The sequence below is a fragment of the Mixophyes fleayi genome, chromosome 5 (assembly GCF_038048845.1).
Source record: "Mixophyes fleayi isolate aMixFle1 chromosome 5, aMixFle1.hap1, whole genome shotgun sequence".
Lineage (NCBI taxonomy): Eukaryota > Metazoa > Chordata > Amphibia > Anura > Limnodynastidae > Mixophyes > Mixophyes fleayi.
In genome coordinates, this window is record NC_134406.1 from 78,255,986 (window position 1) to 78,271,201 (window position 15,216).

General features: G+C 38.2%; 1 protein-coding gene across 1 annotated transcript in view; it reads left to right on the forward strand.

The window, feature by feature from the left end:
- LOC142158465 (collagen alpha-6(VI) chain-like) overlaps positions 1 to 7,758 on the forward strand; it is a 111,838-nt gene extending 104,080 nt beyond the window's left edge. Inside the window, exons 36-38 of the mRNA XM_075212432.1 lie at positions 325 to 975; positions 5,210 to 5,285; positions 7,520 to 7,758. Of these exons, the coding sequence (XP_075068533.1) occupies positions 325 to 975; positions 5,210 to 5,285; positions 7,520 to 7,523 (731 nt within the window). The 3' untranslated portion in view covers positions 7,524 to 7,758. The remainder of the gene's footprint in view (positions 1 to 324; positions 976 to 5,209; positions 5,286 to 7,519) is intronic.
- The last annotated feature ends 7,458 nt before the right edge of the window (positions 7,759 to 15,216 follow it).

Genomic DNA, 15,216 nt, shown 5'->3' on the forward strand with positions numbered 1-15,216 from the left:
CCCCTGCCATTAAGGGTCAGTATTTGTGCAGAAGTTTGCTAAGGAATGTATTTTTAAACACAAGCAAAGGCTGTTTAAGATCCTCTTAATGATCTGGCCTTCAAACATTACTGACATGATTTCATATATTTGCATAATGAGGCATCAGGACGTGTAAACTGAGAAATTCCAGGGAAATAATGCCTTTCAGGCATTCAAAAAAACAGAATCTTTTTCTAGATGTTTATTGATTTAAGTAATGTTTGCCCTTTCCAGTATACATAATTACACTGTTGTTTACAATGAATCTTTCTTATTGTTTGTATTTTATTTTATTTCTTTCAGATAAGTGTAAACCAAACAGAACGTGTGTGGAAAACAATACTTCAATGCAAAAATCACCTATGGATATAGGTTTTCTTCTTGACAGCTCATACAATGTAAAGCATGATGAATTTGAAGCCGCAAAAAGCTTCATTACTGCAATGATTGATCGGCTTGATATTTCAAGCACAGGTGACCGCATGGCTCTATTAAGTAACACGCCCCGTGACTTTAGTCCAGGCAGCAAAGTAAGCCCTCATCTTGAGTTCGATCTATCAACATATAACAGCAATAAGCTGATGAAGACACACCTCCAGGAAAGCACACATCATCTACAGGGTCCACCTGCCTTTGGGTTTACATTGAAATGGACACTTGATAACATAATGTCTAAGGCACCAAATCCCAGAGCGCATAAGGCTATCATCATAATATTATATGGAGAGACAAGCTCGTGGGATAAATCAGCTCTCAGTGAAGCTTCTTTGAACGCCAAGTGCCAAGGCTATGCTTTATTTGTACTTTCCATAGGTGAAACAATATATAACACTGAACTGATGAACCTTCCAAGCAAACCCATAGATCATCACCTGCTCCAGCTTGGCAGAATTCACAAACCAGATTTTGGATATGTCCTTGGATTTTTGCAATCTTTTCTTAATTCCATAAGAAGTAAGTGTGCTGTACAAACAAGGGAAATATTTTTTTTATTTTCTCTTCCAGACCGTTGTAAAGTAAAGCGAGTTTAAAGTTAATGGGTCACTATAAGGGAGCTAGGGTATAGGGGACACTTAAACACTGAGGGCCTGATTCAGTAAATGAAGAGGTATCTTATTTCAGTCTCCTGGACAAAACCATGTTACAATGCAAGGGGTGGAAACTAGTTTTCTGTTTTGCACATAAGTTAAATACTGACTGTTTTTTCATGTAGCACACAAATATCAACTTTAAATTTCAGTGTACAAATAAGCTATCAAGTATTTGCACAGGGAGAAAACTGCACCCCTTGCATTGTAACATGGTTTTGACCAGGAGACTGAAATAAGATACCTCTTCATTTAAGATCCTTAATAAATCAGGCCCTGAATGAGTTAAATAACGTAATTGATTTAGTTTTTTTATTTTCCCATGCACTCCCATGTAGGGTACTGGCTGGTGACATGGAGGGTCAGCTGCGGCAGTTTGCTCCCTGTGCAGCTCCTTCATGTTGCTCCTTCATGTTGGCAATGAGCTGGGAGTGTGACGCTGGGTTATGATATCAAAGCCCAGCATCACACTCCGAGTCTGACAAGGGATCTGTTGCCACCACACAAGGTAAGAAGAGGAGGAGGAAGGCACGCAGGTCTGATGGGGACGCACCCAAGGATGTGTGGGACCTGGGGTTTCCAGGGAGCTTCCGCTGGTCCTGCCTTGACATTCCACTGCAGTTTTTAAAATGTAACTTATTCCTTGATAACTCCACTACAGATAGCCGAAGGTCCTCCCACATATTTAGGACACTGTACTAATGGATCTGATACAGATCCAAAAGTTATTTCAGCTGCGGTAACATCAATGGCCCTGCTACATTAAATTCACGCATCTACACTTCTATATTTCTGCAGAATAATTCTGCTGAACTGTCAGCTCTGCTAGAGAAGCCACTACCACCTAAAATGTCAATCTACTGCAGGGGGTTAGAGCGCGCCTGGTGGACATATTTAGTTAAGTATATTATATAATCTTTAATTATTTCATATTTATTAATAAGCTCACTAATACACTAAAGCATAATGACTAACTGCACAGCCTTAAATACATACATACATATCAATAGTGGCTTTACTTGTTTTTTGAAGATTAAACAAGCTAGTATTGGACATTTCAGATATAAATCTGTATTTTTTAACAGTATCTGCCTTATACACTACCCAGTACTTTTCCACATATAATATGATCAGAAAGTCCAGCAACAGTGAATTGTTATTTACATGGTACACTTCATACTCAAAATATTTAGCATATAATTTAGGTGTCTATAGACATGTCTTGTAACTTGTGTCTTCTACTAAAATAAGTTCAGAAAGAGGGTGCTAGATTTGAAAAACGGTCATTCCTCCTCCCTCCATCACAAACGGCTATAACCACCTCTGCAGCTCTTAGTGACAGGGTTGGCAAAACATGGTCAGACCAGGGCCATCTTAACAACATTATGGGCCCCCGGGCAAAGCAGTGCACCGGGGCCCCTAGATGTAGATATATAGATGTATACGGATACGGATACAGATATAGATATATATATATATATATATATATATATATATATATATACACAGATAGAGATAGATAGATGTACTTGCTCAGTGACCCATGTAGGTTTTATTTTGCAGGTTTATTTCTTTTGCAGGAATATTTATTCTCATTAAGAGCCTAGCCTATGGGGCCCCCTTGCCCGTGGGGCCTCCGGGCAGCTGCCCATCGTACCCAATGGAAAAGATGGCCCTGGGTCAGACTGGTAAATGCAGCAGGAGGCCGCTGTGCTGAATATTTTTCTCTGGTGCAGGCACCTTCCTGCTTAGCCTCCAAGTCCCCGCACTGAACAGAACAGTGATCGGAAGCAGTCCCTGGGTTCGGGGGGCTTCACTGCAAACTCCAGCAGCGGGATGCTGGAAATGCCAGTGCTGGTCCTGCTTAGTGATGAGGAATAACTGCATAAATGATAAAGCATAGCATGTCAGTTATGCTTGCTGTGACATCACTGGCAATGCTTGTATGTCTAAGGATAGAAATCTCAGATCTGAGCAGAGCATTTCTGTTACCTAGGAAATGGAATGCCAGTCACACAAGGTTTGACTTATCAGGTGCCCTAGTTATGGAATTTACATATATTGCATATTCATAAGTATGTGTTTGAAAATTGAATGAATGAACAGACAGTATGTTGGACATATGTACTTAATTATAAATGGTGATACACAGACTTTGATGACCATTAATGTCCACTAATGCCTTTACTGCTATTTACTTTTATATATAGCAGCTCTCATATGGATGGGAGCACTGGGAAAAGAGTGATTGACAGATTCTTGAAGACTCATTTTACCAGACATGCAAGTATATATACCATTGGCACTACAACAATAACTAAAATAATATTAGAAGAGTGTTTCTGAATAACCTGTAACACTTACAATTTACCATATGTATACAAAAGATCACAACTGAGTCAAAAAAAAGTCCAAGGGTTAAATTTACTAAGAATTAAGTTTGGTGGCGGTTTGAAACCGCCACACATCGCCGGCGGTTTAGTGGTCCAAACTACCGCATTTACTATAGGGTGATATGAGGCTGCAATTTAAAATGACTGGCGATGTGTGGCGGTTTGGAAACAGCAAAACCGCCAACGGTTTGGTTAAAACCACCATCAAAATCCCCATTTAAAAGACAGGTATTTAAATACCTGCCTCTGATTGGCAAACTGCGTGATGTTCGAGCAATCTCGCCACTCACAACCACCTCTTTCATTTCGGCCATTTGGATTGCTGTTTTGCGGCGGTATTGAAAGCTCCAGCTTAGTAAATCTTAGTGGTTTGTATGTTCATCAATGTTAAAATCAAGATGGCGATTTGTAAAGTGGTGGTTTTGAAAAATGAAAATTCTGGCCGTTTTAACTGTGGTTTGGGCTTTAGTAAATACAGCGGTTTCAAAACTGCCGGGAAAACTAGCCAAAAACCAGCGGTTTCACCAAGCCACCCTTTAGTAAATCTGGCCCTAAAACTCTTCCAATTTTTTCAGTTTTTTTTCAATGTCCTTGGGCTTTGGGCTTCAAAAAATGGTGCCAGTACATCCAATAAAATCATACATATACAAAAAAAAAGAAAAACAAATATAGTGTAATATGCTCAAAATGTATTTCCTAAGTTAGATGAATATGCCCGTCACCATATAAATATAGGTGCCTTCTTTATTATTTACACTCTTTATCATCACATGTGTATGTGTCTTACAAAAGTCCCCTTTGTATATATGCTTACATTAAACTTTGATCTTTCTCGCATACCACAACTACAAAGATTCTTTAATTTCATGTTGTCTCTCATTGATTCATCAATCGCAGCATAAACCACAAAAAGAAGAGTAATGGCAGGAATAGTGCATTACCTCAAAACACCATGTTTATTCATCATAAAACATCATAATAAAACACGAGTCAATAGATCATAAAAATCAGGTACCTCCCAATGCTATGTGAAATGCCCGGCTACCGAAGTAAAAAAGATCTTAGAGCCCTTAGCATGTTCTTTCAATGTGCTCCCCGTCAGAAAAAATCCCAGTAGAAGAGGTAATTCAACACATCAAAGATCGCGTCAGTGATGAACACTCTTTGATGAGTTTTTTACTTTTTTGAACCAATTGTGATCGTTTGTATACATATGGTAAATTGTAAGTGTTACAGGTTATTCAGAAACATTCTTCTAATATTATTTTAGTTATTGCCGTAGCGCCATCCTGGGACAGGACAGTAATTTTGCCATATGGGCAAAATGAAAGACCGAATTGCATATGGCTGGTGTATATTTCTCAAACTTGTATTGCTGGAACATATTCAGTAACTGGGAAAAATGTTTCCATGTCCCGTGCTCAAGTTCTCAAACCGTTTTATGTAAGTGAACCATTACAAATTCAAATGTGTGGATGACTTACAGTTTTAATTCCACAGATCAGACAGACTTAGTCCCAGGTAGACTGAAGTCACTTGACATAGAGCACAGGGCTGTACAGCTCAATTAACTTATCACTCTCACTCACTTGATGTGTTAATTTTTTGGCAATTCAGATTTTAATTTTAATAATAATTTTTTATCTAATAATGATTAGATAATTAATATTATCAAGTTCTCAACACTTCACTCTGGTATTTTAACAGGGTCTATAAACAAGTATCCACCACCAGAGCTCAAATCGGCTTGTTCTAGGTTGGAAAGTAGAAGAAAAAATGTAACGTGAGTATTATAATATGAACGGTTTTTTTTTTATCTACCTCCTGGACTGTAAACGGTTATTGTGGTCATACCAAATCTACATATTATCTGGGAGATTAAAAAGTATAAATTATTATAACTGGTTGAATAATTTGCATGAGGACTGAACTGAAAGTTTGCTCTATTGCAAATGGGTGCTGAAGATGATTCACTTCATCTTTCTACATAGGGGAAACTACTATGCAGCCCTTAGAGGGCACCTGTAACAAGACAGAGGACATTTCTGACATTGTTCTGCAGGAAACTGGAAAATAATTATTGTCCAATATAAGGTCATTTAACAGGGCACTTGTGACCAGTATGGGCTGTGGCATTGAGTCTACCAATGTCTGCAGTTGTGCAGGGGGGATGCTGCAACGTTCTTCTACAAAAAACTTTTTTTGAACCATTTTGTGAAGCTGGCACCACAGGTAGAAGTTTAGAGTCAATTGTTCTTTAGCTTCTTGCCTGTTCTGCTTTGCAATTCGAATCAATACACTGATATCACAATCCAGGAGTACACACCTCCAACCACTGTTGTCCTTTTCTGATTATGTTTTTCCCTTTGCCATCCATGCTGACATCGCCTTAAACACTACCGCAAATTGAGCTGCCTTGGACACTGAAGCTCCTACGAAACATGTGCCAACAATCACCCCTCTTCCCAAGTCACTGAGGTCCCACTTTGCAGTCATGATTGCCATTGTTACAGTTAACCAGGGCAGTCCAGCATTTTATACATGACCCTGACCATACTAGGATGTTATTTGTTTAATTAACACAGGAGCCACATCAGGATTTAAGCCCTTGCTTGGAATATGCTTAGTCTCCTTCATTTTCCAAGGTGTTTACATTTTTTTTTGTCTACTACCTTTATAAAACACTCATAGAACTCCCACCTATCTATAAATGCCAGTCATCAGCCATAAAACTAAGAGCAATGCATCAGCAATTGCCCTTTTGCCTGTCATGTTGGCCTCCTTTGTCCTCTCATAGACATAGAGCTGCCTTAACTACTATAGCCCAAAACGGTTTCTTTTTATAGGCAATGCATGGTTCACCAAAGACTGTAGTTGTGGTATAAATCAATCTGTTACAGACAATTTTTCATGGACATTTCATATCTCAATATAAAATTAGTTAGCGGCACGCTTGCTTTATCCATGTTTTTGTTAAATCCCAACTAAAATTGATCTATTGACACCAAACTGTCATCATACAATAAACAGGTGCAGTTTATTACACACACAGAGATTAATCTGAATTAAAATATATTGGCTCAATTAAAATATAATTCTTCTACCATAACAACCAGGAGGTGCACCACCCTTATTAGGAAATATAATAAAAAATAACAAAGAAAAAAGGGGATTAAGTCACCAAATTACTGCATCTTGTACTCATTATTAATCATGTTTGGAATATTATTACAATATTTACATAGTTACATATTTCTTGTTCTATAGTCAGAACACCATGCAGATAAAATCTGAGAGTTGAAAGCAAACACACGCAGGGTTGAATACATTTTAAGCCAAAATAATCTGCTGCTAAAATGTTCCTTTTCAAGCTTCACTCCATTAATATATGCCTTACTAAGCTATTAGGTTTAAAAAAAATTATAAAACTACGTATAGGAATTGTAAGGAAAGTCCATGTCTTGAGCATCATCCAGAACCCAATGTAGTCTAAAATTCCTTGGTGTGTGATAAGCTGTTGTCATAACTCCTGTGTTATGGATTTCCCTAAACATAGTAAATCTGCAATCCGATCATAGAACGACAATCTATCACATGATATTTTTATTTCATGGCCCTAAGTTGGAAACAGTAACACATACAGTATAACCCAGCAATAACATACTTTTATGTTTATCGTGATCATAGATGGCTTTATACTATAATTATACACTTATTTACTGACCACTTAGCTAAATAATTTATAATTTTTTAATTCTTTACACCCAGAGCCCTGGGTGTGGTGTGTGCAAAGAAAGTATTTGTTATTCTAAGCAACTTCATATAGTACTTATCCCAGACTAATTTCTCAGGCTATTGATTGATTTACCTCTAGGAATCTTTTGCTAAACTCTATTCCAAGTGTAAATTAAATCACACATTAAAAGCTAGCAGAAGATTTGGGATATTCAGAAATGTTAGGGTCTGTAGCATAATCCTGTTAACCCTTAATATAAAATTATCATTCTTATTTTGTAGGTAACAGAAAAGCGATGAATTATCTGCAGTTCTGAGACAAAAATGTGAAAGGTCTGAACTGTTTGTTTTTATTTTCTGCAAACGGTGCTGATTATTAAATGATTCTACGTGATTTTAAACTAATCCTGGTATGCAGGCTAATTCCAAAGTGATCCGTATCATAGGACATAATATTAAGCTTACCGAAATTTGTTTCAACATGTACTATGATGTTAAAAATAAAATCATTAAAATCAAAAGAGTTTCTCCTGCATGAAACGTTTATTGTGTATAAATGCATATGACTGTGAAGATTGTTCATGCATTTGACATATGCCTTCCATTCACTTTTACAACACTTACCTCTTAAGCAATAGGCAATAGTTGTTGGAAGTCAGCAAAAGGTTGTTCATCTGATTCTTCTGAAATGGAGAGTGAAAATTTAAATTCTTTGCTTGCAAAACCATATGGATTTCAGAAAGGTTGCAGCAGACACTCATTTACATATATATTGGTGACAAAACACTTTCTTTTAATACATGTATTCTATCTTGCATCCTGCTTTTTGGTGTTCTTAATGATAATTAAACCTTACAATTCTAATATTTCTATAAAATTGCTAAATAAAAAAGTTATTCAAACATACTCAGTTTACTTTTAGCTCTGTAGATTTCCATGTCTTAGTTTGATTACAAAGAATAGAAAAGTAAATAGTTGTGTTGAACTAGATACATAAAACTTAATGTGTGTTATGTTATCACTCAGACATCAGCACTGTAACGTATAGCAGATACCAGATATTTGCTTACATTAGAAATGTTTGCACTGAATTGATCAATGGCAATATTTCATTAGGTGTAATAAGTTAAAGCATATTTGTTCTTTATTATTACATAAGTCTTTGGGTCTTTATTTAAAGCATCATCATTTATTTATATAGCACCAGCAAATTCCGTAGCGCTTTACAATTGGGAACAAACATTAATAAAACAATACTGGGTAATACATACTGACAGAGAGGTAAGAGAACCCTGCTCGCAAGCTTACAATCTATGGGACAATGGGAATTTGAAACACATGGACATATGCTACATAATATTGCACACTGGACCAGCTAGAACGCAAAGGTAAAAGTACTGAGTGGGCTGTCTGTGTACTAATGTTGGTCAGAGGGTTGTTGTCGTGTTAGCTGTGTAGAGGGTGGTAATAGGGGAGATTAATATGGGGGTTGAGGAATATCATAAGCTTGTCTGAAGAGGTGGGATTTCAGAGAACGCTTGAAGGTTTGGAGACTAGAGGAAAGTCTTACTGTGTGAGGGAGGGAATTCCACAAAGTGGGTGCAGCCCGAAAAAAGTCCTGTAACCGGGAGGATGTGATGAGAGTGAAAGAGAGACGCAGATCTTGTGCAGAACGGAGGTGTCGAGTAGGGAAATATTTTGAGACAAATGAGGAAATGTATGTCAATGCAATTTTGTTGACGGCCTTGTATGTTAGTAGAAGAATTTTATATTGGATTTGTTGAAATACAGGCAACCAATGTAGAGATTGACAGAGTGGCTCAGCAGAGGAAGAACGGTTTGCAAGGAAAATCAATCTAGGCGCTGCGTGCATAATAGATTGTAGGGGTTCAAGTCTGACTTTGGGAAGACCAGTAAGGAGGGAATTGCAATAGTCAATGCGGGAGATGATGAGTGCATGAATTAAGGTTTTTGCGGTGTCTTGTGTGAGATATGTGCGTATTCTGGAAATGTTCTTTAGATGTATGTAACATGATTTAGATATGGAGTTGATGTGGGGAATAAATGATAGTTGTGAGTCAAGGATAACACCTAGGCAGCAAACTTCCGTGGTGGGATTTATGGTCATGTTATCAACAGAAATAGAAATATCAGGCAGAAAGCTTCTGATATTGGGTGGGAATATTATTAATTCAGTTTTTGAAAGATTGAGTTTGAGTTGGCGAGAAGACATCCAAGATGAAATGGCAGAAAGACAGTCAGTAACGCGAGACAACACAGATGGTGAAAGATCAGGAGAAGATAGATAGATTTGTGTATCATCCGCATAAAGATGATACTGAAATCCAAAGGAGCTTATTAGTTTTCCAAGAGAAGTGGTGTAGATAGAGAATAGCAGAGGACCTAGGACTGAGCCTTGCGGTACTCCATCTGATAAAGGAAGCGGAGCAGAGATGGATCCAGAGAAATTAACACTGAAAGAGTGATTAGATAGGTAGGATGAGAACCAGGATAGGACAGTGCTTTCAAGACCTAAGGATTGTAGCATTTGTATGAGGAGAGTGTCAAATGCAGCAGAGAGATCCAGGAGAATTAGAAGAGAGTAATGGTTTTTACTTTTTGCTGTGATCAAATCATTGACAACCTTGGTCAGCGCAGTCTCTGTGGAGTGTTGAGAGCGAAAGCCTGACTGAAGAGGATCCAATAGGTTGTTTGGTGTAAGAAAGTGTGTGAGGCGAGTGTAGGCAATTCACTCGAGAAGTTTGGAGGGGCACGGGAGCTGAGAGATGGGGCGGTAATTTGCAAGAGAGTTTGGGTCAAAATTTTGTTTTTTTAAAATGGGAGTAATCACTGCATGCTTGAATAGTGATGGAAAAATACCAGTAGAAAGAGATAGATTACAGATTTTAGTTAGACACAGGAGACAGGGACATACTAATTTGTGAGGGAATGGGATCAAGAGGACAGGAGGTAGAGTAGGAAGATGAGAAACTTCCTCTTCATATGTGGGATCAAATGAAGAGAGAGTGTTAGAGGGTGCTACAAAGGAATTGAGCTGATTGCTTGTCAAGGGAGATGATATCATTTCAAGTCTGATCTTATCTATTTTGTCCTTGAAATAGGAAGCAAGATCCTGGGCACGGATGGTAGTTGGAGGATTTGGGGCGGGAGGATTCAGAAGAGATTTAAATGTGTTAAAAAGGCGTTTGGGGTTAGAAGCCTGAGCATAGATGAGAGATTAGAAGTATGTTTGCTTTGCAGTGTCCAGGGCATTTCTATAGGAGTGGTAGATACCAGTATATGTGATGAAATCATTAGAGGTGCAAAATTTACGCCAGTGACATTCTGCTTTACGAGAAAGTTTTTGTAAAGTTCATGGTACCTTAGTGTGCCACAGTTGGTAACGAAGTCTACGTGGAGTATGTAGTGTCACTGGAGCCACATGATCAAGGGCAGTTGCTAGGGTTTGGTGAAAATAGGGTACTGCCCAATCATGGGAGGAGAATGTAGAAATTGGGGAGAGAAGGTGTTGGAGAGAGGTGGAAAACTGTTGAAGATCAATAGAGTTGATATTCCTGCGGTTGTGAGGAGACTTGGAAGAGTTTGACACTAGGGAGGGTAAAGAACTGGGGGTGAGCGAGTAGCTAATAAGGTGATGATCCGAAAGGGGGGAAGGAGTGTTAAGGAAATCAGAAACTGAGCATAGTCTAGAGAAAACAAGATCAAGACAGTGGCTATCCTGATGAGTAGCGTATTCAATCCACTGGGAGAGGTCAAGTGTGGAGGTTAGAGAGAGTAGTTTGGAAGCAGAATTGGAACGTGAATTAGAAATAGGGATGGTGAAATCACCCATGATGATGGTGGGGATGTCAGAGGATAAGAAGTGAGGGAGCCACGCAGAGAAGTGTTCAAGAAATTGTTGGTGTGGACCAGGGGGGGCGATAGATGACAGCAACACGCCTAGAGAACGGGTTAAAAATCCTAGCAGCATGTACTTCAAAAGATGTGAACGTGAGTGATGGGACATTTGGTAGAACTGTGAACGTGCACTGTGGGGAGAGAGGTAGTCCAACCCCCCCTCCTTGTCTGCCTCCCTGGGGGTGTGGGTAAAATGAAGACCACCATGTGAAAGGGTTGCAGGTGAGGCAGTGTCTGATTGCGTGAGCCATGTTTCTGTTATTGCTAGAAGGTTTAGGTTGTTTGAGCACAGAGGTAAGTTTGTTACAAACAGAGCGTGCATTCCAAAGGGCACATTTAAAGGACTTTGGAAGAGAGGGGAGACAGGTGATGCGTTTGAGTTTAGCTGGATTTCTGTTGTGTTCAGATATATGCGTGTGGGAGAAGTGAGGGGGGACCTGGATTAGGTGATATATCACCAGCGAATAGAAGCAGGGAGGAAGAAAGGTAGGAAATATGATTGTAAGATGTGTGTCTTTTTAGTTTCTGGTGACAGGGTGAGGCTGTTAAAGTTATTGAATTTAATAAAAATTTAGTAATGATGGGCTAATGTGGACAGAGGTGTGTGTTGCAGGATGGGTGAGGGATGATATAGTCCTAAAGATAATGCCATGAAAAGAGAGAAAGAAAAATATTTTGGCAAGCATTGGGATTTATGAGTAAAATTGCAAAAATTAGGGAATTAAAAGAATTATCTAATTGCAATGTCCTGTGTAATCAGAGAATTAGTGCAGAGTGAGGTTGCAGCAAATGTAGTTTATTCCTGGATGTCTGGATAGTATAGAGTAATGATGTGGGAGCCATGTGGGGGAGTGGGTGGAAGTGTTGAATGTAGAGAAATAAAGAGCAGGTGATTGAGTAGCTGAGTTTCTGGAGAGTCATGAGAAAGGAGAGTGGTTCAAAATCAGTATCATTTCTTCCTACTTGTGATGGCAGACAAAGCATTAAGTAGAATTGAAAGCACAGTGATGAGATAGGGGACTGAAATAGCATGGGTAGGGAGTGGCTGAGCAAGTAGTAGAGTAGGCTGATTAAACAGAGGCAATGTTGCAGGTAAAATAAACTGACAAATAAAACAAACGTTCATGAGCTGAGTAAACAATAAAATCAGAGTCCATAACAGTCTTCATGTTGTGAAGCTTGTAGCCAGAGAGAGATGGAAACATCAGGGGTAGAATATGGAGTTTCAAGTGAATACTGACTGTTGTCCTTGTGTAGCTGTGATATTAGGCAGAATGTTCTTCTCCTGTTTAACTCCGGTATAACTCCGAATTATGCTGTTTAATTTTTTTGTTTTACACTTGTATCTATGCACTTCGATATATACACACTAACTATGCAGTCATCACTGGCTTGCATCCATTCTACAATGAATATATAAGGTTACACATGTGATCAGTCTTCTTCAATCCAGCCCTCAATAAACCCCCCCAACAAACCTTGGCAATAAAAGGTTTAAACAAACAAACAGTGAAAGGACAACTTGCAATAAGGCTGTAGTAATTACCATTAGAAATAAAATTGCCCTTTCTTAATTTCAGATCAGACTCTGTTGCAATAAGGCTGTAGTAATTACCATTAGAAATAAAATTGCACTTTCTTAATTTCAGATCAGACTCTGTTGCAATAAGGCTGTAGCATTGCTTTTTACATTTACAAGTCAGTTGTGGTGTTAAGAAAGTTGCTGAATTATATGGGTTTTTTGTGGCAATTCTTTGAAAGTAAAACATTCCTGTTGAAAATACTATGGAGGAGAATCTGGATCTGCATACTCCAGGGGGTATATTTACTAAACTGCGGGTTTGAAAATGTGAAGATGTTGCTTATAGCAACTAATCAGATTCTAGCTATTAGTTATTTAGTACATTCTACAAAATGACAGCTAGAATCTGATTGGTTGCTATAGGAAACATAACTTTTCAAACCCGCATTTTAGTAAATATACCCCCAGAAGTCAACAAGGAACAGATCTAAAGATACGTGTGGTGATGACTACAGGTGTAGGTTTACTCTGCTCTACTGGACCAGACACGGCAGGATACGTACAATACCTATGTGGAATGTAAAATCTCAAAACAACGCACAGAAAAAGAAATATTAAGCAATTAATGTTACCTATCAATAATGTTGTCATTTATGATTATACATGGCAATTTTTTTAACATTGTTTTTCTTTATATATTGTTTTCCCTTGAAAAACATTTATTAGGCTGTCCTTAATGTATACTGTCCTTAACAGACATTTTTACAGATGCTCCTGATTTCAGACACATATTATAGCATGCATATGATACAGACATCACTAGGACTCAGGACTTAGACTAGCCCTATAGCTGGTGCAAGGGATATGGCAGAAAAACAAGTAATTTTGGGACTCCCAGAACTTGATTCATGGCTGTGTGTGCTCGAGCTTGGCACACAACCTCACTGTAAATTGACTACGGCCAAACGCCCCTTCCCAGCCCCGTTCTCTCCCCCAAATTGTAGGCTGTAGCATATGCATTTGCGTCCAAAAATGGAATGGACAGGGCTGTGCTTTCTGGCAGATGGGCCGGTTGTGGGCATGTGCAGACTGATTTTGCGTACGATACACTCAAAATCAGCAGACACGTGCCTTAATGACTCAGGCCCTATGTGTCTCTGGAACAGTGCGCGGAGACCCATCAAGGTGATGTTTAGGCTGAAATCTGCACTCATATTCCTCTCACCTCATAGTGCACAGAAAAATGAGCGGAGAAACTTTATTTTATTAGGCGGCAATGACAGTGGTTCCATCAACCATCAAAGTTTGCCAAGATCCGGATGGATTTCAATTGTTATGAGATGAAAATGGAGTCCGTGAAAGCTAACGCTATGTATATGCTGTCATTGGCTGATCATATGAATGGGGTCAACCAGATGCCCAGTTATGTCCAATTGGCCAGCTAAGTGTGTGGCGAAACTATCAGCTCAGGTGGCTCAGTCAGATTTAGATAGTGATTAATTGATCGCGCTTTAATAAACCAATCCTACATTTAGGCTTACTTGTGATTATTAAGGACAAGAAACTAGAACACTCTCCCCCCTGTTAGTGTATACATATTTTCATTATACTTATTACAACTAATTTAATCTTTATGCAGCTCACATATCCCAAGAATAATACACAACCACCAAAACTGTACATGTAAAACTCTTGTGTTTGTTCCATTTGTCTTTATCCAAGAATGTAGGTCAATTTATGATTATCTGGATAATGTAATCTTCTTGTTATCGTTAAAGAACAAATAGTTTTGACAGAATGATTGTATCTGATTTTTTTTTTTTAAAGCATTATAACTATATTGTCAATACAAGATCAATGTTGCCCTAAGCAGATTTTCTTATTAACATGTTTAGGATTGTGCTTATGGAACAGATAACAATCTGTTTTAAATTGCAAACACATGTCCAGATCTTTATTTTGATAAATGAATATTAATCTTGCATAATGTGACATGTTTTCCCATTGATGGTAAGCTTGTGAGCAGGGCCCTCTTACCTCTATATCTGTATGCATTACCCAGTATTGTTTTATTTCTGTTTGTTCCCACTTGTAAAACGCTACGGAATTTGCTGGCACTATAAAAAAAAATGTTGATGATGATAAAGTTTTGAATAAAAAAAGAATAACTTTTTTTTTATTTGATTTTTACTTTGTGAACTCATACTATTAATCAACATGTCCATAAGGGAAGATGATTTTACATGGCTATCTATAGAAAAAATGGCATCAGGCTACTCACTATCAGCATGTATTTAGGCAACTTAGTGTCAAATATTTTTGCAGAACTTCCTCTTAACTGCAGAAAATGTTAATTCTAGAAACAGTCAGCTGCAGAATACTACAGTGGATTTTAAACTGCAATGTAAAACTAAATTACAGGACAAGATGTGACTTATTTGTTTAGTTCATGATTTATTTAAATAAAATTACTTAGCCATACCTTTATTCATATGCTCTTAAATAAGGATATTCAGACAGGACTTGTAAGTTGCCATAG